The sequence below is a fragment of the Cnephaeus nilssonii genome, assembly GCF_951640355.1.
Source record: "Cnephaeus nilssonii genome assembly, chromosome: 21".
Lineage (NCBI taxonomy): Eukaryota > Metazoa > Chordata > Mammalia > Chiroptera > Vespertilionidae > Cnephaeus > Cnephaeus nilssonii.
Window position 1 is genome coordinate 43,763,749 of NC_137092.1, and position 27,614 is coordinate 43,791,362.

General features: G+C 60.0%; 3 protein-coding genes and 1 pseudogene across 6 annotated transcripts; 2 read left to right on the plus strand and 2 right to left on the minus strand.

The window, feature by feature from the left end:
* Nucleotides 1–2,409: 2,409 nt before the first annotated feature.
* On the minus strand, nt 2,410–5,921 carry FCER1G (Fc epsilon receptor Ig). Its single transcript, XM_079762216.1, has 5 exons — nt 5,742–5,921; nt 4,098–4,189; nt 3,925–3,957; nt 3,383–3,403; nt 2,410–3,231 (listed from the first exon to the last, which is right to left on the minus strand). Exons 1-5 carry the CDS (start codon nt 5,788–5,790, stop codon nt 3,169–3,171), a joined length of 258 nt encoding a protein of 85 aa, XP_079618342.1. The 5' UTR covers nt 5,791–5,921; the 3' UTR covers nt 2,410–3,168.
* Nucleotides 5,922–6,372: 451 nt separating this feature from the next.
* Nucleotides 6,373–18,666, minus strand: NDUFS2 (NADH:ubiquinone oxidoreductase core subunit S2). 2 transcript variants are annotated; one of them, XM_079762215.1, is made up of 14 exons: nt 18,540–18,666; nt 14,662–14,768; nt 10,855–11,045; nt 9,391–9,511; nt 9,172–9,284; nt 8,849–8,923; nt 8,649–8,726; nt 8,438–8,523; nt 8,131–8,250; nt 7,428–7,557; nt 7,105–7,200; nt 6,897–6,980; nt 6,723–6,780; nt 6,373–6,558 (listed from the first exon to the last, which is right to left on the minus strand). In XM_079762215.1, exons 1-14 carry the CDS (start codon nt 18,584–18,586, stop codon nt 6,521–6,523), a joined length of 1,344 nt encoding a protein of 447 aa, XP_079618341.1. In that variant the 5' UTR covers nt 18,587–18,666; the 3' UTR covers nt 6,373–6,520. The 2 variants fall into 2 exon arrangements, with proteins under 2 accessions (XP_079618341.1, XP_079618340.1); XM_079762214.1 differs by lacking the exon at nt 18,540–18,666 and adding an exon at nt 15,382–15,531.
* On the plus strand, nt 12,767–14,655 carry LOC307093895 (small ribosomal subunit protein eS12-like; annotated as a pseudogene). The gene has a single exon. The product of its transcript is annotated as a small ribosomal subunit protein eS12-like (transcript).
* Nucleotides 18,667–18,953: 287 nt separating the features above from the next.
* On the plus strand, nt 18,954–27,365 carry ADAMTS4 (ADAM metallopeptidase with thrombospondin type 1 motif 4). Of its 2 annotated transcripts, XM_079762212.1 has the most exons (9): nt 18,956–20,006; nt 21,018–21,341; nt 21,453–21,585; nt 22,399–22,569; nt 23,151–23,437; nt 23,552–23,738; nt 23,953–24,128; nt 24,890–25,065; nt 25,654–27,365. In XM_079762212.1, the coding sequence occupies exons 1-9, from the start codon at nt 19,443–19,445 to the stop codon at nt 26,075–26,077; spliced, it is 2,442 nt and encodes an 813-aa protein (XP_079618338.1). In that variant the 5' UTR covers nt 18,956–19,442; the 3' UTR covers nt 26,078–27,365. The 2 variants fall into 2 exon arrangements, with proteins under 2 accessions (XP_079618339.1, XP_079618338.1); XM_079762213.1 differs by lacking the exon at nt 21,018–21,341 and having other exon boundaries at nt 18,954–20,006; nt 21,342–21,585.
* The last annotated feature ends 249 nt before the right edge of the window (nt 27,366–27,614 follow it).

Below are 27,614 nucleotides of genomic sequence, written 5' to 3' on the forward strand. Positions count from 1 at the left end.
GGACCGATGGGCCACAGCAGCTGGGTTGTGGACCTGTCTCCAGGTGTGTTCCTCCAGGGCTTGCCTCTCCTCCTAGAGCCGTGCCGTGCCAGCATGGCCCAGGCACTGAGCTGGGGACTGGGCCCACCTCCCATCCCCCAGGGCCCCTGCCAGTGCCTTGGTTCCTTACGCTGACCTCTGACCTCATACATCCAGGGTTTACTTGGAGAAGACACATGAGCAGCTGACCCCCCAGTCAGGAAGGCTGGAAATGATCTGACGAGCTTCCTCAATTACTTCGTGGTATTCCAATCACCGCTGGACGCCCAGCCACCCCAAGCTGGCCCCTAGGACACATCTGGCCAGCCTCCAGCCCCCTCCCTCCACACCGCTTGCTTCTACAGTAAATAGTGAAGGAGCTCATGGTGAGCTTTGTGAGGACGGGAGGAGGAAGACAGACGTCCAGGAGGAGGAGGCAGCTCGGGTGTGAAGGGTGGAGAAAGGGTCCAAGAGACAAATGTGGGAGACAGCAGAGTGGGCCCCGCAGAGTCTCCTCCAGGCCCGGAGCGGCTCTGAGAGATGAAGAGACTTTGCATGGCCCTAGCTGGTGTGGCTCAGTGGATAGAGTGTTGGCCTGCGGACAGAAAGGTCCCAGGTTCGATTCCTGGTCAAGGGCACATGCCCAGATTGTGGGCTCGATCCCCAGTGTGGGGCGTGCAGGAGGCAGCTGATCCATGATTTTCTCTCATCATTGATGTTTCTATCTCCCTCTCCCTCTCCCTTCCTCTCTGAAATCAATAAAAATGTTAAAAATAAAAGAGCCTTTGCATGGATGCGGGCTGAGAAAGGCCTGAGACCCAGGCTGGATTCCTGGCCTTGGGCAGGTCACAGGGGACGAGGCCTCCCTCAGAGCTCCTCCCCATCACCCTGTGAAGAGAAGCTCCCAAAACATGAACCCACAGATGTCTCCAAGGCCCTCCCTTCCCTTCCGAGCCGGGGAACACTGCTCGCTCCCACCCCCGGCCTACAGTAAAAGGTTCGGGTCACTCTCCCCAAACTGCTCTCACCCGGACCCCTATCTGGGGACACCTTTCCACACCCTCCCCATTCTTATCTGGTGCTGTCAGCGCTGGCCCAGCGGCCACTGGAGAGCCTGGAGCCAGCAGACACACCAGTTCAGGCCGGCCGGCTCCCGTGGGTGGACATGTGGGACCAGAGGTGCTGGGAGCCATGGTGCCGGGATTAAATCAAAGCAGAACAGAGAGCGGACTGGGTGGCTGTGCAGGGCGGAGGCGAGTGGAGGCATTGCCAGAAAGGTGTTCCCACTTTACCTCTAAAACAGCTGCTTCCCTCCCTGACACACTTCTCATGTCTCATCTGAAATTGCCTTCAGATGAGGCTCCAATTTCTTCTGCATATCGATGACCCTCAGCCCTCATGGCCATCTTCCTCCCCTTCTTTCCCAGGACGTGTGGGTTTCTCACGTGCTGTCCCTGTAGGACTACCTGGTTTAACTTGACAGGTTAAACTACGAAGAGCCTGAATCCTCACAGGGTTAGTGAGCAGAGCAAATGGTACAAGGAGTTGGAAAAATGCATTGACAAGTGGGAGTCACTGTGAGAGTAAAGAGCTGCCCAGCCTGGGTGGCCTGGGCACAGACCAGGGTCCCATCTGAGAGGCTGCTGGGTCCGAGGCAGGACGGGCCGCAGCAGGTGGGATGCAGACTTCCAGCCCTGGCCGGTGTGGCTCTGTTGGTTGGAGCATCATCCTGTACGCTAGAAGGTGGAGGGTTTGATTCTTAGGGCACATACCCAGGGCAACCAATCAATGTTTCTCTCCCTCTCTCTCTCTCTCTCTCTCAAAGAAAGAACCCCTGATCAGTGTTCTCAGTGGTTAGAGTGTTGGCCCACGCACTAAAGGGTCACCGGTTCAATTCCCAGTCAAGGGCATGCACCTGGGTTGCAGATTTGATCCCTGGGGTCAGGGCACACGCAGAAGGCAACCGATGTTTCTCTCTGTCTCTGAAAACACAACGTACTTCCTGGAACCCCGCCTCCTGCTGGAAACAGGACAGGCACTGAGGGGGGTTCCTTCACCGCCCACCCGGGCACTCCAGGAGCCCCCTCCCTCAGGACCCAACTTGCCCCCTCTGTCTTGCCCACATCCAATCCCTCCCTGTCCCGCTAAGGTCCCTCTCGCCCCAGAACCCGCTGAGAACTCACTGTCCCCATGCAACCTTTCCTTAGGGCCGTGGTCGGCAAACTGCGGCTCACGAGCCACATGCGGCTCTTTGGCCCCTTGAGTGTGGCTCTTCCACAAAATACCATGGCCTGGGCGAGTCTATTTTGAAGAAGTGGCGTTAGAAGAAGTTTAAGTTTAAAAAATTTGTCTCTCAAAAGAAATTTCAGTCGTTGTCCTGTTGGTATTTGGCTCTGTGGACTAGTGAGTTTGCCGACCACTGCCTTGGGGCATCACATGAGCCTTCCTCACATCGTCCCTCCTGACGCTGGGCTTTTGGGCCAGGCTGTGCCACGGACACGGTGAGCTGTCCCATGGCCTCTGGCGCCCACGGTGACTGAATTGGTCCCTCTGAGGCCGGGCAGCCAGGCTTTCCCACGCCCAGAAGTCACTTCTTCGGTTCGCATGTCTGAATGTGCCCGGAGTCCCAACGTGCTAGGACCTGCTCCCGCTCCAAACTGCAGGCCGGGGCCAGGGGCTCATTTGTCCCCTCACAGCAGCATTTGCCCTTCAATTGAGCAAAACAGCCTGGCGTTTGACACTGAGCGCTGTGAGGTCAGCGTGGGACTCTTCCTCCCAACGGCAACTTCAGTCCCAGCCAGAGCCCTGCAGAGGCTCCGTGTCCCAGGAAGGAAGCAAGGAGTGGAGCCCAGTCTGTGGCGGCTTTATTGGTGCTGCTCCCTTCCCATTGCCCGGTGGGAACTGGGAGGGGGAGGGGACAGTGGGGAGCTAGGTGCAGGGAAGGAGGGGGCGGTCGGAGGAGATTAGCATAAGCACATTAATGAGCACAGGCCTTGGGCAGGGAAGAGGAACCAATGGGTCCATTCATGGGGCATAGCGTCTTTACATGGAGGTCTTGGCATTAATGGCGGGAGGCATATGTGGTGTCAGCCATGGGGCTGGGCAGGAACTGGGAGCAGGAGGACGTGACCCAGGGCATCTGTCCTGCAGTTACTCTGTCGGTTTCTGATGCTTCAGGGTCTCATAAGTCTCCTGGTTCCGGGGGCTCAGGCCCTGGAAGTGAAGGTCAGAGGACAGTCAGGAGCTTGCGTCCCTCCACGGCTCCCACTCACCCCCACAGATCCTGCCCTTCCAAAGGTCACTCAAAATCCACCCTCTCCTGCTGACCTCCTGGGATTGGGGTGGGCGGGGCCAACTCACTCACCGTGTAAATGCCATCTGACTTCTGTGGAGGCAAAGGAGCAAATTGTCAGAGACCCACACACCCTCCAGGGCCCCCAGCATCTTCTCCCACACCCAGGGGCCTATCAGCCGGGCTGGGTGGCTGGGTGGCAGGGTGAGGTGGGCAGGATGGGCAGGGTGAGGTGGGAAGGGTGGGCTGGGTGGGCTGGGGGCAGGGTGGCTGAGTGAGGTGGGAAGGGTGGGCAGGGTGGCAGGGGGCAGGGTGAGGTGGGAAGGGTGGGCTGGGTGGCTGGGTGGCAGGGTGGGCAGGGTGGGCTGGGTGGCTGGGTGAGGTGGGAAGGGTGGGCTGGGTGGCAGGGGGGCAGGGTGAGGTGGGTGGCTGGGTGAGGTGGGCAGGGTGGGGGGCAGGGTGAGGTGGGAAGGGGTCTCTGAAGCTTCTGCAGGTCGGCACCGAGATGCATGCCCTCCCAGGGCTGCAGACCCCAAGCCCATAGGCCAGAAGAGCCGAGTGCACAACGGTTGACACCTGGGCGTGGGGAGGGGCGTGGGGAGGGGCGTCCGTACCTGATAGGCTACAGCTGCCTTTCGCACCTGGATCTGGAGTGGAGGAAGGTCACTAGTAAGAGCAATGTTAGTGGCCCATCCCCCTTCCCTCCAAACTTGGTGGGTTTCCCCTTAAAGCCATGCTGCCACCACTGTCCCCGTCTTTTCGGCCCCACCCACCTGCCCAGCCTCACCTTGAGTCGACAGTAGAGCAGGGTTAGGATGATCCCGTACAGAAACAGGATTGCATCCAGGATGTAGCAGATCTGAGGCTCTCCCAGGGCCTCTGAGGGGAGAGAGGGTGCCCATGGGGCGAAGGCATCAGGGAAGGGAGGACTCTGGGAGGGAGGCCAGGCCTGAGGGTGCTCTCCAGGGAAGCCTGCTCTTTCCCTGGACTCCTCTCCTCAGCCTCGGAGCAAGGCTGGAACTCAGTGCACTGAGCCCTGAGGACTTCCCTCAGCCCGGCCTTTCCTGCGAGCACTGGGGTTCCTCAGGCTCGGCTGAGCGCTTCATGGCCCTCAAGGGACTCATCTAAGTGCACTGGGCAAAACCAAAACCTCAGCCTGGAGGGGAGGGCGAGGGGAAGGCAGTGACAAATGTCAGTGAAGAAACCACAGGAGCCTCTGCTCAGTCCTGTGACCTGTGGCTGAGAGCTGGACAGGAAGGATGTGAGCCGGGGAAGGGCGGGAAGGCCATCGCTCTGTTATTGGTCAGCGAGCCTTGGCCGCCGGCGCTCTGCCCACCAGACACCGGGGCCTGAAACAGCAGGCGCCTGCTCCCCGGCCTCGGGTGCCCACCGGCACAGCCCTCCCGGGGGCCCCGATGGAGATTCCGTCTCGGGGACGCGGTGCCTGTGGGACTCTACCCTGTTCCTCACACCCTGGGCCACCGAGAGGAAGTTTGTGCAATTAAAGAAGTAAAATAGGGTCTGAGCTCCTATCTGCCCATCACCCTGGCCTCTGTCACGTGGGCTCCCGGGCCTGTGACTTTTTTCTGTGACGATGGTCTCTCACACTCCATGCTGATAAATCCCAAAGCTGCCTGTTTGGGAACCGTCGCCATCTTACCGATGACGAACCAAGGCTCAAGCGAAGCAGCTGCCTCAGGGCAGGGACCCTGGAAGCAGAGCCGAGCTGCCGCCCGCGCCTGCGCTCCCGGCAGCAGCGGGCCCCGCGCAGGCCGCTCGCGGCCCTTCCACCTTCACAGCTGGGCTGGTGCAACCTTCCTTCCATCTTTCAATTTCCCCCAATTCCCTCCAGTTTCACTAATCCTGTCCCCCCCAAACTGCAGACACAACCATCCACCTTGTAAACATTCACATAAGACAACCCTGACAGCAAGAGGTGAGAGTTCATAAACTGCTGACTTTCCCATTCCTGCCTCGGTTTCCCCGAGGATGCTCAGGTCTCTAGATGCTCACACTGCCCACCCTCTGCGCAGTGGCTGATGGGAGGTGCATGTTAGCCATGGCACATCTGTGTGGCTAGCCTGGCCTCACTCCCTCGCACAAGGCCAGGCTCTGCTCCCCACAGATATTACCTAACCAGCTAGAGGCCTGCTCCTCCTGGACAAGCCCAAAGGCACCCACAGGAACCGCGGCTGTTCCCAGACCAGCTTTTTGTCGCACTCCCCTCCCTGCCAGCTGGAGCCCGGGGCCTATCAGGCCTGAGATGGGGACAAGGAAGGAGGAAACTGACTTTTGTGCCGATGGACCCACACAGGCCCAGCCCGAGTCCCTGTGCCCAGCTGCCCACTGCTGTCCCCCGCCCCCAGGGTCCCTCCTCAGCCGCCCATATGCCCTTGACCCCCACCTGGGAGTCCAGTTCACCGTCCCTCACCTGATGGTTCAACCAAAAGGAGGATGAGCAGGAGCGCCGCGGGAATCATCTTGGGCGGGCGGAGGGGCGGCACGGGCGGAGGGCCGGCGCAGCTGTGCTGGTGGCAGCTCCCTGACCACAGAGTTCCCCCCTTCCTGCCACGCCTCCCCAGCTCTGGCCCCTTCCCCTTCCTGCGCTAGAAACCAGGCGGCTCCGGAAGGGCCAACTAAGGGAGCAGGCAGTCTGGGCCCTTCCGCCTCAGGCGTCCAGTGGCCGGGGCTCGGCCCCCACAGGAGGGGACTCCGTGCTGGGAAAGACCAAGTAGCCCCCGCCCACCAGCCCTGCTCAGCCGCGCCGGGAGCACTGCCGCCCGGCCCCCCGGGCCCGCGGGAGCCTTTTCCCTCCCGCCGGGGACACCCGGCCCTGATTTGAGGGGTGCTGGTCTGTGTGGGCACCAAAGTCTGGGAGGGGGGCACTGAGGGAAAAGAGGAAATGGGGAATGGAGAAGTGGAAAGGACAAGAGTCAGAGAAGGGGCGGAGAGGAAGAGGAAAAACTGCTAAGACGGAATCTAACAGAGAAGTACAAGGTTAGCAAACACCCAAGTTTCCCATGAAAACGAGACAGTGCGATACTGAGACACACCAGAGGCTTTGGCACAGGGGCCAGAGCGGCTAATTTATTACTTTCTTTTCTAGAGCACACACGGACGCCTGGCAGCTGAGTGCGCACACACACAGCCCACTGCCAACAACAGGCTCCCACGGAAGCCAAGGCGGGGGATGAAGTGCTGTTGTCCGGCTCACCGGTCGACTTCGCCAAACACAATGTCCTGGGTGCCTAGGAGGCCGGGAGGAGAAAGGGGTGTCACCCCGGATCAGAGCTCCCTGTGCCCGAGACTGAGGACCGGAGTCCACACCCTGAGTCTCTGCGGAACAGGAAGTGTCCAGATTCTGTCCCCCACAGAGGGGCCCAGCGCCTCTGCCTACACAACAGCCTCGTACCTATGATGGCCACGACGTCCGCCAGCATGTGTCCCTTAGACATCTTGTCCAAACCAGCCTGCAGGTGGGGAGAGCGACAGCGCTAGCGAGGCCACAGGGGAGACGGAGGCAAGTGCACAGGCATCTCAACCAAGGGCAAGCATGGTGGAGTCAGTCATCGGGACTGGTTCTTACCAGGTGGGCAAAGCCAGGGGCCTTGATCTTGCATCGATAGGGGCGGCTGCTGCCATCAGACACCAGGTACACCCCAAACTCTCCCTGCCCGAGGAGGAAGGAGACGGCTGCCATCAGCAGGAATAGCTGCTCCTCGCCATCTGACCCTCTTGTCACCCACACCCTCACCAACATGTCTCCAGCCGCCCACTCCTTCCCCTCCTCTCACCTTAGGAGCCTCAATGGCCGTGTATGTGGCCCCTGGAGGAACCTGGTAGCCCTCAGTGTACAACTTAAAGTGATGGATCAGGGACTCCATAGACGTCTGGAGGGAAAGGGGAGCATCAGTGACTCAGATCCACAGTCTCCTCGCCACCCCGGCACGGGAAACAGTCTCCCCCTCAGGGAGACTAAGAAGTGAGCAGAGAACACAGAGGAAGAGGAGGCCACAGGAGCTGGAGACTCTCATCGAGTGAGTTCTCTGCAAACGGACTGAATCCCAGGACCCTCTCGCTCGCCCTACGGGACCTCCCCTCCTCGCCCTGCAGCTACCTTCATCTCAGCTCGCTTGGGCGGAGACACTTTGGCGTCATCAACCTTGATCTCCCCAGGAGGCATCTTGTTCAGACACTGAGAGATGATTCGAAGGGACTGGCGCATCTCCTCCACCCGGCACAAGTACCTGAGGGAGACAGCGAGCCTGGAGCACAGGCTCCGGCCTGCAAAGCGCTGGGATTCCCTCCGTCCTCCTTCCGAGCACCTGGGCGTGGCCTGGCCACCACAGCAAGCCTGCAGTCTTCGATTCTGGCACTGGGCCTGTCCCCAAGTCCTCTCCTAATGTCCTCAGACCCTGTCCAGTAACATTTCCCTCTTTGATCACCACCTTAAACACTTTCTGGAGTACCGAGTGGGTGAGAGTCAGACAGACTCAAAAAGCAACAGGAAATCTCATTCAGGGTCAGTACACAGGAACGAGATTCAAAGCTGAGGATCTGGTGGGAAGAACCTGGGTCAGGAGTCTAAGTCTCAACTCTAGCGGACTAATCCTGGGCTCTTCTCTGACCTCCATGCCTCCACTTCCTCAGCCATCAAATGCAGCCACACTAGTTCTAAGGCGGAAGGACACCGTCAGGGTAAAACAGGTGTCTCGTGACAGTGCTGTGGAAAGCACTCACACACGCAGGACAGAAAGTGGCTGAGGGGGAAGTTAAGGGACACCAGCTGGACCGTGAGCTAAGGAGCACCTGGGCCTCACCTGTCATAGCAGTCCCCTCGGGAGCCAATGGGCACATCGAAGTCCACCTGGTCATAGACGTCATAGGGCTGGGTCTTCCGCAGGTCCCACTGGATGCCTGAGCCCCGCAGCATCACCCCACTGCAGAGACGACAGCAACAAGGCTGCTCTCCACACTCCAAGAAAGGCACCTCCCTCCCTTAATCTTCCCGCCCCCACGCCCCCTGCTCTGGGCGGGACACAAGTTCAGAGTGTAGCCAGGGAGCTCCAGGAAGCCATGTTCTCAGTCCAGAACCCCCAGCCCCAGGGGAGAAGCCTAGTCCTTCACCTAAAGCCGTAGTTCAGTGCGTCTTCGGCAGTTACAACCCCAATGTCAATGGTCCGATTTCGCCAGATCCTATTGTTGGTCAGCATCTGTTGGCCAAGAAAACACCTTTCAAATGTCTAACACCTCTGTGTCTTTTAGCACTGGGACCAAAACCCCACAATCCTGCTTGAGGAGAAAAGAGGGATTTCCCCCCCACTGACTCCTCTCTCACCTCCTCCACCTCATCAATCCGAAGAGAGAAGTTTTTAGAAAACTGATAAATGTCATCCATAAGCCCAAGGGGTAGGTCCTAGAGGCCAGACAGAGAGTGACAGTGAGCACAGCAGAGCCTCTGGCCAGGGCCACACGGTGGCTCTCCCATCAGCCAGCGCTGCCCTCCAGTGGCATGGACAGAGGCTGGGGGCTGCTCACCTGGTGCACCCCTCCTGGGCGGACGTAAGCAGCATGCATCCGAGCCCCCGACACTCGCTCGTAGAACTCAAACATCTGGATGGGACACAGGGAAGTGGGGACAAAATCCTGGACCCCTAAGTCTGACCACATGGTGGTGCACTCCCCTGCCCCTCACAACAGAATCCCTAAAGAATATAACTGGCCCCTAAAAAAGAATATAACCCAGGTTAAGTAAACCTCCTCCCCTAAGCGTTCCCCCTGCGTCCTCTCTCGGTATACCTTCACACCTTCTCCACTTCCTCATCTCCTTCCCCATTCCTATTCTTCCCTCCTTCTCCTACCTTCTCCCTTTCTTCAAACATCCAGAAGAAAGGGGTCATGGCCCCAATGTCCAAGGCATGTGTGGTCACAGCCATGATGTGGTTCAACAGCCGTGTGATTTCCCCAAACAGCACTGCAGAAAGGGGAGGACAAGAAAGGGGCCCAAGACCCAGGCTGCAGCAGGCCTGGGCAGAGCCGGGGTCTGCCCACTAAGCGGGGCCCGGGAGGGCTGGGCATACCTCGGATCCACTGTGCCCGCGGGGGAGGCTGGATGTTCAGCAGTTTCTCCACAGCCAGCGAGTAAGCCTGCTCGTTGCACATCATGGACACATAGTCCAGCCGGTCAAAGTACGGGAGGGCCTGGAAAGAGGGAGGAGCCAGGTCCCCCTCAGGGCCAGGAGCCCTCAAGGTCCCTAATCCCCAGTGTGCTGGGCAGGCTCCTCAGTGAAAACACTCTGACCAGGAGCCATTTCCACAGGTCTGACGCAGGATGACCGGGCCCAGCACCCCACTGCCAACCATCCTCTAGGTCCAGGGTCCTCAAACTTCTTAAACAGGGGCCAGTTCACTGTCCCTCGGACCGTTGGAGGGCCGGACTATAGTTTAAAAAAAAACTGAACAAATTCCTATGCACACTGCACATATCTTATTTTGAAGTAAAAAAACAAAACGGCAAAAACACCCGCATGTGGCCCGCGGGCCGTAGTTTGAGGACGCCTGCGCTAGGTCATCAGTCTTAGGAGTCCCCATTCCCGGAGTTCAGACAGAAGGAAGGTGGGAAGTTTCTGGCAGGAAGGACTCCTTCCCAGAACAGCAGGCTCTAAGTCCCAGCCGTTAGTTTCCAGGAAGGGGCGGAGCTGAGACAAGCCAAGTCCTTGTACTGATGTCACTGTGACGTGGGGCAGTGCTTGTACAGACAAGTCCTTGTACAAGCCAGTCCTTGTACTGATGTCACTGTGACGTGGGGCAGTGCTTGTACAGACAAGTCCTTGTACAAGCCAGTCCTTGTACTGATGTCACTGTGACGTGGGGCAGTGCTCAGGGTTAACGCCACAGACTCTGGGACCAGAAGCCACCACTGCCTGAAATCTCCAGGGGCAAGTGCAATCTGGCTGGCTGGCTCTTCTTCCGAACCCATCTTCCTCTCATCAAGACCTTTCTTCGTGACAGTGAAAAAAACTTCAGGTTCCTAGCCCAGATCCAGTTCCTTTAACTCTGACCCTCACCACCTGGGTCACATAGTTCTCTTAAAAATGTCAAACTCTGTCACTGCCTCCCTCCTGGTCACTCTGACTCACTGAGTATTTCGAAAGCAAGCAGACAGCTGGAAGATACAATCTTCAGCTGTTAATCCTGGGAGCTGATGTCTCTCTCCTCTGTCCCTGCCCCCAGGGAGCCTGGCTTTGACATCTGAGTGCAATAGAAGAGCAGGGAAACTGAGGCACTACAGGAAGGACACGGGGCAGCCCAAAGTCAGCCCAAGAAAAGCTGTGAGTGCAGCTCTAGCTACAAAGCATTCCTACTGGGCAAACCAAGTCCAGGTGGCTCAAGTCCTGCATCCCCTGCCACAACCCTTCCTCCTCCCAACCAACACTGTCCTCACAACCTCCACAGGCTCCTCCCTCACAAGCCTCCACCCCGCAGTTTTGGGGACAGCCAGCTGGCAATGCCCAGGCCCCGTGCACAGGCCTGTGTGCCCACACCTGCAAGTAGGTCTTGTGTTCAATGAGCTTCTCGGTGCCGCGGTGCAGCAGCCCGATGTGAGGGTCACACTTCCGCACCATCTCCCCACTCAGCTCCATCACTAGGCGTAGCACACCATGGGCTGCTGGGTGCTGGGGCCCAAAGTTCAGGGTCAGGTTGGACACCATTGTGTCCTTTGGAGGGTCCACATCTGAGAAGGGAGAAAGAGTTCAGAGCCAAAGGGCAACTCCCCTGACAGCCCCCAAGAGGCAGCAGGGGTTAGTTACCCTTTCCCTGGTCTCCACACTGTTGGTTTCCTAATCTCCAGGAGGAACACTGGGTGGGAAAAGCTTTTTGAGGAGAGGGATGACAAACCCACTCTCCCCACATCACCCAGAATACCCTTGTAATAATAATAATAATAATAATAATAATAATAAATAATAATAATGGCTAACACCTATATGGCCCTTATTGTGTGCCCTGCACTACTCTAACCATTTTACTTATGTTAGTTAATTCTCATATGAGTACTAGGTACTTTATTTTTTTAAATACATTTTATTGATTTTTTACAGAGAGGAAGGGAGAGGAATAGAGAGCTAGAAACATCGATCAGCTGCCTCCAGCACACCTCCCACTGGGGACATGCCCACAACCAAGGCACATGCCCCCGACCAGAATCGAACCCGGGACCCCACAGTCCGCAGGCCGACGCTCTATCCACTGAGCCAAACTGGCCAGGGCCCAGGTACTTTTGTTATCCCCATTTTACTGGCAAAACTGAGGCCAGAAAGGATAAATGCCTTCACAGAGTCTGGACTGGACTCAGCCTGTTCAGCTCCAAGGTCCACACTCTTTCTTTTTCTTTGTTTGTTTGTTTATTTCAAGGTCCACACTCTTAACCACTAGGATGCACTGCTCTCCAAATGCTTCTGATGGCCCACCAGGAAATGGGACAGAGAGAAAACATCAGTGATGAGAGAGAATCATGGATCGGCTGCCTCCTGCACGCCCCCTGTGGGGGATCGAGCCCGCAACGCAGGCATGTGCCCTGACCAGGAATCAACCTGGCAACTTTCGGTGCACAGGACAACACCCAACCAACCGAGCCACACCAGCCAGGACTGACCCTCAAGAATGTTACAATTGAGCCCTAGCTGGTGTGGCTCAATGAATAGAGTGTCAGCCTGTGGACTGAAGCGTCCTGAGTTTGATTCTGGTCAAAGGCACATGCCCGGGTTGTGGGCTCAATCCCCAGTTGGGGGTGTGCAGGAGGCAGCTGATCAACGGTTCTCTCTCATCATTGACATTTCTATCTCTCTCTCCCTCTCTGAAATCAATTTTTAAAAGTATTTAAAAAAAAAAAAGAGAATGTTACAATTTAATTTGGGAAATAAGTACCTGTGAGAAACTAGTAACACAGGCCACACTGACAAGTTACCAATTAAGTGGCTCAGCCATTAAGTATTTAAAGGGAGGGAAAAGCACTGTGAAGACCTGAGCTGGCTCTTAAGTTCAAATGATTCGGAGGCAGAGAGAACAGACCTCCAGGGTGTGAATCCACAGGGTCAAATCCAGGCGTAAAGTGTTTCTGGGACTCTTACCTGCCCCGCGGCAGATCAGTATTGGCAGGCAGTGCTGCTATTTTTTTAAAATATATTTTTATTGATTTCAGAGAGGAGGAGGGAGAGATGGAAACATCAATGATGAGAGAGAATCTTGGATTGGCTGCCTCCTGCAAGCCCCCCACTGGGGAGCGAGCCCACAACCCGGGCATGTGCCCTTGACTGGAATCGAACTGGAGCCCTAGCTGGTTTGGCTCAGGGGACAGAGCATCAGCTTGTGGGCTGAAGGGTCCCAGATTCAATTCTGGTCAAGGGCACATGCCTGGGTTGTGGGCTCGATCCCAGTAGGGGGCGTGCAGGAGGCAGCTGATGAATGATTCTCTCTCATCATTGAGGTTTCTCTCTCTCTTTTCCCTTCCTCTGTGATAAAAAGATATTTAAAATATATTTTATTGTTTATCAATAAAATATATTTAAAAAAAGAGAGAGAAAGAAAAGTAACTAGGCTCTTTCCCTGCCGCCGCGGAGTTGCGCAGAGGCGGAGGCTTGGGTGCGTTCAAGATCCGGCTCCACCCATAACCCACCGCCGTGGCCGAGGCAGGCACTGCTGCTGGAGGCGCAATGGACGTTAATACTGCTTTGCAAGAGCTGCTGAAGACCGCCCTCATCCACGATGGCCTCGCGCGCGGAATTCGCGAAGCTGCCAAAGCCTCAGACAAGCGCCAAGCCCACCTTTTTGTACTCGCATCCAACTGTGATGAGCCTATGTGCGTCAAGTTGGTGGAGGCTCTTTGTGCTGAACACCAAATCCACCTAATCAAGGTTGACGACAACAAGAAACTAGGGGGATGGGTAGGCCTCTGTAAAATCGACAGAGAGGGAAACCCCGTAAAGTGGCTGGCTGCAGTTGCGTGGTGGTTAAGGACTATGGCAGAGTCTCAGGCAAAGGATGTCATCGAGGAGTGCTTCAAATGCAAGAAATGAACAAATAAACTTGGCTTTTGTTTATCAAAAAAAAAAAAAAGAAAGAAAGAAAGAAAGAAAAGTAACTAGAAGTGCCTTTAAAGGTTTTTGAGCATGAGAATGATTGACATGGTAAATGGATCTTTGGGGACAATGAAGGCAATGACACTGGATTAGGATAGCAGACAGCAGGTCAGGGAGGAGCCCCGTGAAGAGACTCCTGAAACAGCCAGGGTCTGACACAAAACACATCTGGGCACAAAGGGGAGACGTGCCCGGATGCACAGGAGGAAAGAGCTGGGGGGCTTGGTGGCTGACTGGGCACAGACGGAAGGCAAGAGAAAACTGAGCCACGGTGACTGAAAAGTGTCAATTCTGAGAGATTAGGAGACAGGCAGTGCCACTGATCGAATCCAAAAGTCAAAGTGGAAAGACTGGTTTTGACGGAGAAAAAAAGTGTTTGTATTCAGGAAGGTTTCCTTTGTGTCCAGCCAGGGAGATGGAAGCATGCTGTTTACTGAACCTCTGGGAAAAGTTGAAGCTAAAGATATAAATTTGGTAGAGTCCAGCCACATGGCTCAGCGGTTGAGTGTTGACTCATGAACCAGGAGGTCCTGGTTCAATTCCTGGTAAGGACACTTGCCCAGGTTGTGGGCTCGATCCCCAGTGTGGGGCATGAAGGAGGCAGCCGATCAATGATTGTCTCTCATCATTGATGTTTCTATCTCTTTCTCCCTCTCCCTTCCTCTCTGAAATCAATATATATATATATATATATATATATATATATATATATATATACACACACACACACACACACACACACACACATATTTTAAATATATTTTATTTTATTTTTAAAATATATTTTATTGATTCTTTACAGAGAGGAAGGGAGAGGGATAGAGAGTGAGAAACATCGATGAGAGAGAAACATCGATCAGCTGCCTCCTGCCCACCCCCTACTGGGGATGTGCCCGCAACCAAGGTACATGCCCTTGACCGGAATCGAACCTGGGAACCTTCAGTCCGCAGGCCGACGCTCTATCCACTGAGCCAAACCAGTTAGGGCTACATATATATATTTTAATGTCATCTTTACAAAAATCCTTGGTAGGGACCTACTATTTCTTTTCTCCTGGGATGTTCTTCTGTTCCTTCTCTACTTGACAAACACCTATGATCACTGTTACTGTTTGTTGGATTGCACGGAGAAAGAAGCCAAAGGGTGAGGGCTACGCCTCCTAAAACAGCGCTCAGCAGTACAAGTCAGGTGGGCAGGGCCCTGGCACTCACCATTCCAAGGTGGAGGCTTCCAGTGGGCTGTTTCCTTGGTGGGGTACATGACCGCTCCCCCAAACTGCTCTGCCCACTCCACATCTGGCTGCCACTGCCGGGCACCTCTACGGAGTTCAAGGCACAGGCTGAACAGTGCTTGGTTCCTGTTCCCATCCACCCTCGGGGCCTGGATCCTTCCGTGCCAAGTGCCTGACACGGGCTGCTGCAGCTTTGGCAGAATCAGCCGGACCCCCGACGTCCTATCCCCTAACAGCGTGTGCCAGAGCCACTCCACCCCCGCCCTGCGCGCGAGGCTGGATCCCAGCCCCTCCCGTCCGCGTCCTTCAAGGTCAGCTGGGGCGACGGAGGGCGCCGGCTGCCTCCTTGGCTCGGCTCACCCGCCAGCCGGGGTCGCCGTTTGTGCTCCTCCTTTCCACTTTGCCCACGTGTCAGCGCTGGCACCCACCCGTGACGGGGCTCAGGAGGGGCAGCGGAGACCGGGGGAGGGGGCACTAGCTCCACGTTGAGGGGCAGGGTCTCCCTCCACCTCATTCACCGCCGGCCCAACGAGCTCGAGACTTCTTTCCTCGGCCAGGGCGGGCGCCGCGGCCCCTGGGGCCCGAGACAGCGGGCCCGGGCGGGGGGTCACGGGCCCAGGTCACCCTTTCCTAGGGGCCCCCGTGGCCGCGGAGCTCCCAGCCTCGGGGACAGCGCGTCGGGGGGATGCGCGGGTCTCACCTGCTGGGCTGCCCCTGCAGCCGGCCCCCAGCGCCGGGCCGCAGCAGCCGGGCCGCAGCGCCCCCGAGGCCGCGCACAGCCCTCAGCGCCGCCATGTCGCCGCTGCAGACGGCGGAGGAGGCCGGGCGGAAGTCCCGCCTGCGCGCCCCCGGAAGTCCCTCCTGCGCACCTCGGGAGCGCCGCGCGCCCTTCGGCACATCGCGACCGCCATCTTGGAAGCTGGCGGGGTCGCCCACCCGAACTTGACGACATCCGGGTCTGCGCCTCAGCCTCGCGGAGGCTTTACTGGGGACCGAGGGGCTGTCCCCTCCGCTCCTGTCGGCCTTTCTGGGGGAGCCTGGGGCCTCGCGTCTCCCGCCTGGGGCGGTCCCACCCGGAAGCCCGCCCGCGCCCGGGGTCGCTGTGGCTCAGGGAGAGGTGGCCCGCGGCGGGGAGCCCCGCGGAGATGGAGGGGCGGCCCCCAGAGGCAGACCCAGCGGGCGCCGAGGGACGCCTCCCACCCGCCCCACCTGCGTCATGGCTGCCCCTCGGGTCTTGCGGACACGAGGCTCCGTCCTGGCGGAGCCACCGGAACGCGGCCCCTGAGCGGGGCGCCCGGAGCCGGAGCGCAGGCTCCCCCAGGCCCCGGGCCCGGCCACAGCCACGGAGCAGGGCAGGGAGCGGAACTCGGCCGCGGAGAATGGGGGCAGCTCCCTGGCCGCAGGCACCGGGCAGCCTGGGTGGGCCGGCAGCCCCGCCTCCCCCGGGGGGACCGCGAGTGCTGAGGGCGGCGCTGTGCCCGCTCCGTCCCGGGAGGAGCGCGGACCGGCCGCGGGGACGGCGCGGCCCGGCCCCGAGGACACTGCACCCTTTGTCCTCTCCCTGCCGCGGCCGGACTGAGGCCCTTTGTCTCCCCGCGCCGTCCTCCCTTTGTCCCCGGCTCCACGGGGGCAAGGGCAGGGCGGGCCTCTCCCAGCCCCCTCCGCTTAGGGTCCGGAAGCCATGGCACCGGGGCAGGTACCCGCCACCTGAACAGGAAGGGGGGCGGGATGGGGGGGACAGGAGGTGACGAGGCAGAGGGGATGGACGAGTGGGGGGGGGGGGCTCTCTGGGGAGGGGAGGGACGGGGCTGCGCCCTGCTTCCTGGGGAAATCCTGGGGAAACGGCCGCAGCCAGGGTGAGCCCTGCCCCTGCCTGGGGCCCCTACCAGACCTGCCCCGGACCGCCCCGCCTCAGCCCGGGCTCCTGGGGGTGACCCTGGAACCCGGCTGCCTCCTCTCGCCCGTCCACAGGAACAAGAGATGAAAGACGGCGGCCTGTGGCCAGGCCCGGGGGTGCAGGCTCAAACCCCAGTGGGGGGCGTGCAGGAGGCAGCTGATCCCGAAGATCAGTGGTCAGCAAACTCATCAGTCAGCAGAGCCAGATATCAACAGTACAACGGTTGACATTTCTTTGGAGAGCCGAAAACCGACTTCTGCGCATGGGCCACGAAGCTTCAATCACACTGTAGGTGCGCGCCCGCACGTGGTATTTTGTGGAAGAGCCACACTCAAGGGGCCAAAGAGCCGCAAGTGGCTCACGAGCCGCAGTTTGCTGACCACTGCCATAGATGATTCTCATCATTGATGTTTCTATCTCTCTTCCTCTCCCTTTGTCTCTGAAATCAATAAAACGTATTCTTTTAAACTTTAAAAAATAAAAGCCCTAGCCCTGACCGGTTTGGCTCAGTGGATACAGCATCGACCTGCGGACTGAAGGGTCCCAGGTTCGATTCGGTCAAGGACATGTATCTTGGTTGCGGGCACATCCTCAGTAGGGGGTGTGCAGGAGGAAGCTGATTGATGTTTCTCTCTCATCAATGTTTCTGGCTCTCTCTCCCTCTCCCTCTCTGTAGAAAATCAATTAAAAAATATCCTACCTAATAAAAGAGTAATATGCAGATTGATCATCACTGCAACACACAATATAGCTGCCCCCATGTGGTCAAAGATCCTGCCCCCATGTGGACACAAGATGGCCACCACAAGATGGCCAGCAGGAGAGGGCAGTTGGGAGGCACCCGGCCTGCAAGGGAGGGCAGTTGAGAGGGACCAAGCCTGCAAGGGAGGGCAGTTGGAGGTGATCAACCCTGCAGGAGAGGGCAGTTAGGGGTGACCAGGTCGGCAGAGGAGGGAAGTTGGGGGCAAACAGGCTGGCAGCAGAGTGGTTAGGGGGTGATCAGGCTGGCAGGCAGAAGCGGTTAGGGGCAATCAGTAAGGCAGGCAGGCAAGCAGTTGGGAGCCAGCAGTCCTGGATTGTGAGAGGGATAACCAACTGCCCATTGGGATCGGGCCTAAACGGGCAGTCGGACATCCCTCAAGGGGTCCCAGGCTGGGCTGAGGGACAACCCCCCCTCTGTGCACGAATTTCGTGCACCGGGCCTCTAGTTTTAAAAATAAAATAAAAGCCCTAGCCGGTTTGGCTCAATGGACTGAAGGGTCCTGGTTTGATTCTGTGTGGGAGGCAACAATGGATGTCTCTCTCACATTGATGTTTCTGTCTCTCCCCCTCCCACTCTCTAAAAACAGTGGAACCCTAGCCGGTTTGGCTCAGTGGATAGAGCATTGGCCTGCAAACTGAAAGGTCCCAGGTTCGACTCCGGCCAAGGGGCACATGCCCGGGTTGTGGGCTTGATCCATGATTCTCTCTCATCATGGATGTTTCTCTCTCCCTCTTCCGTCCTCTCTGAAATCAATAAAAATATATTTAAAATAAAATAAAAACCAATGGAAAAAATATCCTCTGTGAGGATGAACAAATAAATAAAATACAAGATGACTGGATGTCCCAGGCCCATTGGGGAGCCGGGCGAGGGTTCCCGCAGATGGGCCCGTCTCCCACGCTGGGTGGCTGCCTGGGGGCGGGGAGAGTTGAGGGCAGTTGGGAGTGGGTAGGAGTGAGGCCACAAGCCTGGGGGAAGCCACCGGGAGCCAGGCCAGGGAATGGGGAGTCAGGAAGTGGGGAGGGGAGCCTGAGGGGAATGGAGGCGGAATGCTGTCCCAGCCTGGGAGGGTGGGGAGTGGTAACTCCGGAAGGGAGAGCCCGGAGGAGCGGAGGAGCGAAGGGACGTCACCCTGGGCCCTCCTATAAAAGGAAAGGTGGTGCCCTCCCCCCCAGGTGCCCATGCTAAGCAGACTCACCCTGCCTGTGGGCAGTCCGTTCCCTGGCCCGGGTGCTGCGGCCCCATCTCCCTGCCGTCTGTACTCCAGCCGCTTGGTCCTGTCCTGACAATGTCAGGCCACCTCCTCTCTGCTCACCTCCGAATGCTTCCTTCCCTGTTCCCCACCCTCTTTCTGGGAAGTTCACTCAGGCTGCTCAGCCCTGGAAACCGGCTCTGGGGGCAGAGGGCAGCTGGGGGGCCCTGGGAAAAGGGAGCCAGAGCCCTCCTGGGACCTGGGCCCTCGCTGTGCGTCAGCCAGGCCTCCCCCTGACTTCCAGCCTCTGGGGGCCTGTCCACCAAACAGGGAAGAGACGGCTGAGAGCGGGCTGTGGGTTTGGGGAAAGACACGTCATCAGCTGGCCCCGGGCCTGTGACCCACCCCCCTCCCGCTGCTAGGGATCCCCCTCCCCTGGGCAAGTCCCACTTTTCTTTAAAGGAAAACAAAAACTGGGGTTTTTGGGAAAGAATGAGACACCATCTGAGTCCCACCATCAGAGCTGCTGGCTGAATGGCTTACAGCTCAGCCAATCACAGAGACCGGGGACACTTAAAAGAGCTGGCGGGGAGCGTCTGCTAGGAACCTCAGGGAGACCCACAGGACAGACTGGGAGACAGACAGACGGAGGCACGCGGGAAGCAGGGTCTGGGGCAGCCAGAGGCCGGGAGAGGCAGGACGCGGGAGAGGAGGGTCTGCAGGAGCTGGCCACGAGGCACCTTTCCCGAGCCAAGGGCCACGTTTTCTCCGTCTCCCGGAAGGCCCCCGGCCCCCTGAGCCCTGCCTCTGACCTGGCGCTGGTCCAAGCCCAGGCTGCCCGGGGACTCTCCTCGGGCTGGGGCGTGAAGGGCGCGGCCCTGCGGCAGCCCTCCCAGCTTCAGCACCGCCATGTCCCCGACGGGCCCGCACTCCCGTCGGCTCCCCACCCTGCTCCTGCTGCTGCAGGCCTCCCTCCTGCCCTCAGCCAGGCCAGCGAGCCCCCTGCCCCGGGAGGAGGAGATCGTGTTTCCAGAGAAGCTCAACGGCAGCGCCCTGCCTGGCTTGGGCGCCCCGGCCAGGCTGTGGTACCGCTTGCCCGCCTTTGGGGAGATGCTGCTGTTGGAGCTGGAGCAGGACCCGGGCGTGCGGGTGGAGGCGCTGACGGTGCAGTACCTGGGCCCGGCGCCCGAGCTGCTGGGTGGGGCGGAGCCGGGCACGTACCTCACCGGCACCATCAACGGAGATCCCGAGTCGGTGGCATCTCTGCACTGGGACGAGGGAGCTCTGTTAGGGGTGCTGCAGTATCGGGGGACCGAACTCCACATCCAGCCCCTGGAGGGAGGGGTCCCTAATTCCGCTGGGGGGCCTGAGGCTCATGTCCTACGCCGGAAGAGCCCTGCCAGCAGCCAGGGCCCCATGTGCAGCGTCAAGGCGCCTCCCAGGAACCCCAAGCCCAGCCCCCGAAGAGCCAAGGTAGGCCCCCGAGAGCGCCCTGCAGCCCCTCCCGCCTTACCTGCCCCCTGACCCGTGTCCCTGCGCCCTGCCCACGTCCACTTCTGTCATTCTGCCGCTTCCCTCTCTTCCCTTCCCATGAGCCCTCTCGGCAGGTGCTGGCTGCTCCCTGCCTCACCCCCCTCCCAGCAGGGTCCCAAGAGGTGAGTGGGAGGCTCCGGGCTGGGAGTGCCCCCCCCCCCGCCCCCCGCCCCTCCCGGCCTGGCGGCCTGCTGCTCAGGCCCAGGTGAAGCCTCTCCTCAGGCTCTTGGCCTTGACTCTTTCCTGTGCCCCAAATCCACCCCCACCACACACACACACACACACACACACACACACACACACACACGCTAAAGGAGTGAGAGTTGAGGCCCAAGGGATTGGCTTCTGGCTTCTGATACTGCCTTCCAAGTTGTCCTGGCAAACTGCACACTCGGCCGGAGTGGACGGAGGAGAGGCGCTCCCACCGCGTCCTGGCCAGTCCCCTTCCCACACTGGCCTGACTGCAAGGCTGCAGCGCCCTCTCCCCCTCCCACTCCAGGCTCCCCTTCCTCCCTCCTCCTCCTCTCTCCAGCTTTAATCCAGACCAGACGCTCCCTCCACACCCGCCACGCTGAGATCTGGCCCCAGCCCTGGCTGCTGACTGGATTGTTCCTCCAACCGCTCGGGCGGACACGTTGCAGCCCAGCACTGAGGCCCGGCCACAGTCAGGCCTGGGGGCCCCAAAGCCCCTCCCAGGAGCAGTCCCAGCGGCTTTTCACCACTGGGGACCGGCACCCCTCCTCTCCATCTCCTAACCAACAGCTGATTTCCCAGAGTTAGCACCAAAGCTCTGGGGTTTGGGGCTGGAGGAGGGACCCAGCAATCCAGGAAGCTGGTGGGGTGGGGTGTGGGACCCAGCCTGCGCTGCCCAGTCCCAGAGCAGGCAGCGCTGAGGGAAAGGGGGCTGGCCTGTGGCGGGCGGCGGTTCAGGCCCTCCTCTCCTCTCTCCAGCGCTTTGCTTCCCTGAGTAGATATGTGGAGACCCTGGTGGTGGCGGACGACACGATGGCAGCGTTTCACGGCGCAGGGCTGAAGCGCTACCTGCTCACCGTCATGGCCGCTGCGGCCAAGGCCTTCAAGCACCCGAGCATCCGCAACCCCGTCAGCCTGGTGGTGACGCGGCTGGTGGTGCTGGGGCCGGGCCGGGAAGGGCCCCCGGTGGGGCCCAGTGCCGCCCAGACCCTACACCACTTCTGTGCTTGGCAGCGAGGGCTCAACACCCCAGAGGACTCGGACCCGGATCACTTTGACACGGCCATTCTGTTTACCCGTCAGGTAGGCCCGTCGGCACCATGTGAACGGCACCTGCCCGAGCCCCTCCGTCCGGGTGGCAGCTCAGGGGACCCCGGTGCCGGTCCTCACGCGTCTTCCGCGGCCCCTCCCCAGGACCTGTGTGGGGCCTCCACCTGTGACACCCTGGGCATGGCCGACGTGGGCACCGTGTGCGACTCGGCTCGGAGCTGTGCCGTCGTGGAGGATGACGGGCTCCAGTCGGCCTTCACTGCTGCTCACGAACTGGGTACTGGGTGCGGGGGGACTGTGGGTCTGGGATGGGTGAGAGAGGCGGCAGGGGGCAGGGGTGCGGCGCGGGGAAAATGAGCTCACCGGGGTGCAGCTGGGGTCAGGTGTTCCTTCCTCCCTCCGGGCCTAGGGCCAGGGCCGTCCTCCTCCTCGCTCTGGGTGCAGACACACACGCAGCTTTTCTACTAATTGAGCTAGCGCGTGGAAGCCACTGTAACTGTGTGTGTGTGTGAGTGTATGTGTATTCGTGTGAGTGTGTGTGAGTGAGCGTATGTATGTGTATGCACATACATGTGTGCATATTGTGTGAGTATGCATGTGCGCGCGCACATGTATGTGAGTGTGTGTATGTGTTGTCCGTGTGTGTGCATACATGTGAGAGTGTATGTATGTGTTGAGAGAGTGAGTGCATGCATGTGTGTGAGAGTATATATATGTGTGCATGTGTGTGAGTGGGTAGTGTATGTGGAAACCTACTATTACTGTGTGTCTATGTGAATATGTGTATGGTGTGGCATAAGACGGTATGTGTGGGGGTAGCACAGTATTGGAAGAGGTATTGTTCAGGAGCGCTGGGGATGGAGGGGTGGGACAGGGTTGGGAATGTTGGCTACAGGGAAAGTAGGGAAGGAAGGACCCTGAGCATATTTTGGGGGGAAGGGGAAGCAGAGCTCTGGGGGTGCTACATACTGAGGAGCCCTCAGAGCATCAGAGGGGGGTGGAGCCAGGCAGGACCATCCACGGCTGCAGCCAACTTTGTGAGGCTCCAGGGAGGGAACCCCTGGCTCCAGCAGGGCCTCTGCTCTCACAGGCCACGTCTTCAACATGCTCCATGACAACTCAAAGCCGTGCGTGGGCCTGAACGGGCCTGGGAGCACCTCCCGCCACGTCATGGCTCCTGTGATGGCTCACGTGGATCCTGAGGAGCCCTGGTCGCCCTGCAGCGCCCGCTTCATCACGGACTTCCTAGACAACGGCTACGGTAGGCCGCCCGCCCGCTGTCCCTGGCGCGGTGCAGCCCTGCTCCCGCCGTGCTCTGCCTCCTCCCGCGTGGGCTGCGTGGGCTCCCCTGCAGCGTGGGATGGGACGAGACATGCTGCCAGGGGAGGCACCTTGTCCACGGAATGAGACTGCACGGCACGGGCTGCGGGGAAGGAGCTGCCTGGTCACTGAGCTGTGCACGCGCAGCAGGGTGACGCCCGGCAGGACTGGGCGGGCTGCGGACTCAGCGGCTCTGCGGCTGGTCAGGGAGGCAGGCAGTGGCTGGCGGTGTCTTGTACCTGCTCTTTAGATGTGGGCTGTGTGCGGAGAGTTGTGTTGCCTCTGTGCTGACCTGTGAGACAGGCCTGGTGATGGCAACTGCTCGTAGGTGTTGGCAGGGATGGAATGAGGTGGTCGGACCAGCAGTGAGCCGGTGCTCCTCACGCCGTAAGCAGCCAGCTCCGTACAGCTCCGTGCAGGCCTGGGGAGTGGGGCCCAGAGCCTGGGCCCAGGAGCCCAAGCCCTGGGTGGCGATCGCGAGGGCCTGAGCCCGCCGCTGAGCCCGCGGTCCTGCCCTCCCAGGGCACTGTCTCTTAGACAAGCCGGCGGCCCCCCTGCACCTGCCTGTGACGTTCCCTGGCAAAGACTATGACGCTGACCGCCAGTGCCAGCTGACCTTCGGGCCTGACTCACACCACTGCCCACAGCTGCCACCGCCCTGTGCTGCCCTCTGGTGCTCTGGCCATCTCAATGGTCACGCCATGTGCCAGACCAAGCATTCGCCCTGGGCCGACGGCACCCCGTGTGGGCCCGCACTGGCCTGTATGGGCGGCCGCTGCCTCCACGTGGACCAACTCCAGGACTTCAAGGTGCGGCAGCAGGCAGGGGGCAGAGGCCTGGGCAGGGGGCAGAGGCCTGGGCAGGGGTGGCCTGGCGCCCAGGAGGGAGCATGGTTACCACCCTTCCCTTCGGTGCGGCTGCAGGTCCCACAGGCCGGCGGCTGGGGCCCCTGGGGGTCCTGGGGCGGCTGCTCTCGGAGCTGCGGGGGCGGCGTCCAGTTCTCCTCCCGGGACTGCTCGCAGCCCGTCCCCCGGAACGGCGGCGAGTACTGTGAGGGCCGCCGCACCCGCTTCCGCTCCTGCAGCACGCAGGCCTGCCCGGAGGGCTCAGGTGAGGACGGCGGGACCAGGTGGGGGTGGGGAGCACTTCGGGAACCAAGAAAGTGCTGATGTCCCTGCGGGGAGGGCAGCTTTTACCCTTCAGGACCTGCTCCCCCCCCCCCCGCCCCGGGGCAGAGAGGGGCCCGCTGGGGGGTCTGAGGGGCCAGGTGCAGGGCTGGTGGGGGTGAGGGGCCAGGCCCTGACCGTGGCTGTCGCCCTTACAGCCCTGACCTTCCGTGAAGAGCAGTGTGCTGCCTACAACCACCGCCCCGACCTCTTCAAGAGCTTCCCCGGGCCCCTGGACTGGGTCCCTCGCTACGTGGGTGTGGCTGCCCGTGACCAGTGCAAACTCACCTGCCAGGCCCGGGCCCTGGGCTACTACTACGTGCTGGAGCCGCGGGTGAGCCGGGACGCCGGCCTGCCTGTGCCCCACTCCGCCTGCCCCTCTGCCTTCTTCAGGCGCAGCCCCCTGTGGCTGTCCCAGGCCAGGCCCGCAGCCAGTCCCCGGGGGCCTCTCTGTTCACGGTGTTTGGAAAACAGACCCCAGCTCCGGACAACGGGCCACAGGGCAGTGCAGCCCGCCCCCCCCCCCTCCCTGCTCCGGGTAGGAAGAAGGGAGGATGTGGCCTTTGGGGCAGGGCTCGGACCCTTTCCTATGGGCTCCTCCGCCAAATCCCGGTAGTGCTCCGTCAGCTCCTGGGCGGCCAGCCTGCAGGAGACAGCGGTGCCTGCACTCGCTCTGCTAGGCCCGGGCTGGAGGCTGAGGGGGAGGAAAACGCCCCAGAGTGCTCTCTGCCCTGCGGCAGGACATTCCTACCGGTTGGCTGCCCTCTAGCGGCTGTCTGGGACGGTGCCCTCAAGGTTTAGGGCTTGGGGTTGGGACCTAGTCATGCATTTCCCATCGCGGTTCTCTTCCGGCTGCCGGCACGCAGCCTTGGCCAGGTTCCCAATGCGGAGCCCCGGTGTCCAGCTCAGAGCCCCCCAGGAGACGCGTTTATAAGCACTTAGCGCCGAGCCTGGTTCGGAGAGGTGCTCGGAGGCGGCCATTCTGGGCCCCTCCCCACTCCGTCCACAGCCCCGCCCTCACGGATGTGGGTCTCTCTTGGTTACCAGCCCCCTGGACGGGGGAGGGACCCTTTGCATTCCTCCTTGTCTCCTCAGGTGGCAGACGGGACCCCCTGTTCCCCAGACAGCACCTCGGTCTGTGTTCAAGGCCGCTGCATCCATGCCGGCTGTGACCGCGTCATTGGCTCCAAAAAGAAATTTGACAAATGCATGGTGTGCGGCGGGGACGGCTCTGGCTGCAGCAAGCAGTCTGGCTCCTCCAGAAAGTTCAGGTTCATCCCTATTTATTTCCTCCTTCCCCCTCCTGGACACTCTGGGCCCGGGGGTGAGAGGTGAGCTCAGCACTCTCTCCTCTGAGAGTCTAGTGAAGAGGACGGATGAGCAAGCAGGTCCCAGTGTCCCGCCTGTTCAACAGGCTCCCCGGGGGCGGCCTCCCTCCTGGAGGGACAGTGGGAACTGAACAGGCACCAAGGAGTCAGACTTCAAAGGGCACCTCAGTGCAGGGGCAGCCGGTGGGAAGTCCAGAGGTCAGAGGGTGGAGGCACGTTCACAGGAACTGAGATCCAGGCCGGACACCTCACATATGTCTAGGAAGACAGCCCTCTACACACAAACACACACACACACACACACTCATGTACACCCACACTCAACACATGCACACAAATACAGATACACACATGTACACTCACACATCACACTTGCATGTACGCACACATATACATGCACATAGATGCAAATGTCAACACATGTGCTCTCGCACATGCATACATGCCAGGCACACAGAGATGCACACACACACAGCTCAGAAGCCTGAGGGTTCGGGAAGATGCTGAGTCATCTTTGCTCCTCCCGCACAGGTACGGCTACAACAGCGTGGTCACCATACCGGCGGGGGCCACCCACATCCTGGTGCGGCAGCAGGAGGCCCCAGGCGTGCGGAGCCTCTACCTGGCCCTCAGACTCCCCAACGGCTCCTATGCCCTCAACGGCGAATACACACTGACGCCCTCCCCCACCGACGTGGTGCTGGCAGGGGCCGCCAGCCTGCGCTACAGCGGGGCCACAGCGGCCGCCGAGACGCTGGCCGGCCACGGGCCCCTGGCCCAGCCCTTAACGCTGCAGGTCCTGATGGCCGGGGACCCCCAGAATGCCCGCGTCCGGTACAGTTTCTTCGTGCCCCTGCCGGCCCCTCCACGGCAGCCGGCTCCCCGGGACTGGCTGCACCGAAAGGCGCAGATCCTGGAGGTGCTGCGGCGCCGCCCCTGGACCGGCAAGAAATAGCCTCACTCCCGGCGCCCTGGCGCCGCCAGACTGAGCTGGGAGAAGGGGCTTCGAAGGAGCCTCGTGCTGGACACAGTGGGGAGGGCGTGCCCCCCAACAAGGATGCGCAGGCCGGCCCTGCCTGCTCCTGCCCTGGAGGCAGCCACCGGTGCACCGGCTGGGAGACAGTCCGGTCTAAACTGCCCCTGCCTGCCGGTCACAGGAGGGGAGGCAGGGGCCTGTTGTATTTATTTAGTATTTATTCACGTTTATTTAGCACCGAGGAAGGGGCTCTGTGGAAACTGCCCTTCTGCCCCTCATGACCTCACTCTGGCTAGGAAATCCGGGGTGGGGTGCTGAGCCCAGTGGCGTGCGTGCGTGTGTGTGTGTGTGTGTGTGTGTGTGTGTGTGAAGATGTGCGTGTGTCTGTGCATGAGGTGCAGCCTGCCCTGCCCTCCTCTCCCGAGAGCTGTTTTCTGGGAAAGGACGCCGCGGGGGCAGGCAGGGCCTGGGGAGTCAGGATTGCCGTGTTTTTAAATGTAAATTGAATTCTGTTATTTATGTGCGCCCTTTGGAGTCAGACAGATGCAGGCGGCACCCCGCTTCACATTGCTGAACACATGTCCCCAATCCAATCATAACCCCTCCCGGAGGGCTGTGGCGGGGGTGCGAGTGACCTCTGCCCTGGGAACGCGGCTGCCACTGCGGCTCACCTGCCGGCTCCGCCCGCCCGGGGCCGCCGCGCACTCCCAGGTGGCAACGAGCCAGGCCAGCGGAGCCCGCCCTGGCCCAGCGCGGAGCCTCTGCTTGGCGGAACCCCGTGCTGATTCTGAGCGCTCTGTCCCAATCTCTGCGGGTCCCCATCAATGAGGAAATAAACACTTGGCTCCCAGCACAATAAGTAACTACGTGAGGGTGCAGAGATCCCAAGAACAGCGACTTGGACAAAACAAGCCTCAGCAGTGGGGCTCGTTGGGGCAGAAAGCGCTTTGGAGCAGGAGTTGGGGGTCTGACTTTGAGCGCAGGTTCGTCTTCTTATCAGAGTCGGGTAACTCCCGATGCTGAGCCTCAGGTGGCTCCTGTGTGCGAGGGAGCTCACTATACAGGTTCCCACGGGTGTTCTAGTTTTTCAGGATAGTGAAGGCTATACCCAGGCGAGGTTACCGTTATGACTATTGAGTGACAGGGCCCACAGAATCAACCAGTGGAAGCCCAGCCTCTTTGAAGACCGGAGGCCAGAATGGACTTGAGGAAGAATGGAGTGTGGTTTGGTGGAGGCAGCGGGAGCAGGTGCCCTGCGCTCCAGTGTGCGGTGCAGGAACAGGGTGGGGAAGGGTGAGGGTGGACCTGGCAGTTGCGGCCCTGCTAGGGAGGGGGAGGGACTCGTGTGAAGGTGGGAGGAGTCCCAGAGGTAAGCCCAGAGCAGCTGGGGAGCTGGCTCTGGCAGGCTGTGTGTGTGGGGGGGGCGGGGGGGGCGTGTTGGGGGGGGGGGCTGTGTGTGCTGCGCTCCCCAGGGCTGTGTCCCAGGCTGTCCTCAGTGCCGGTGCTTCAGGCCGCC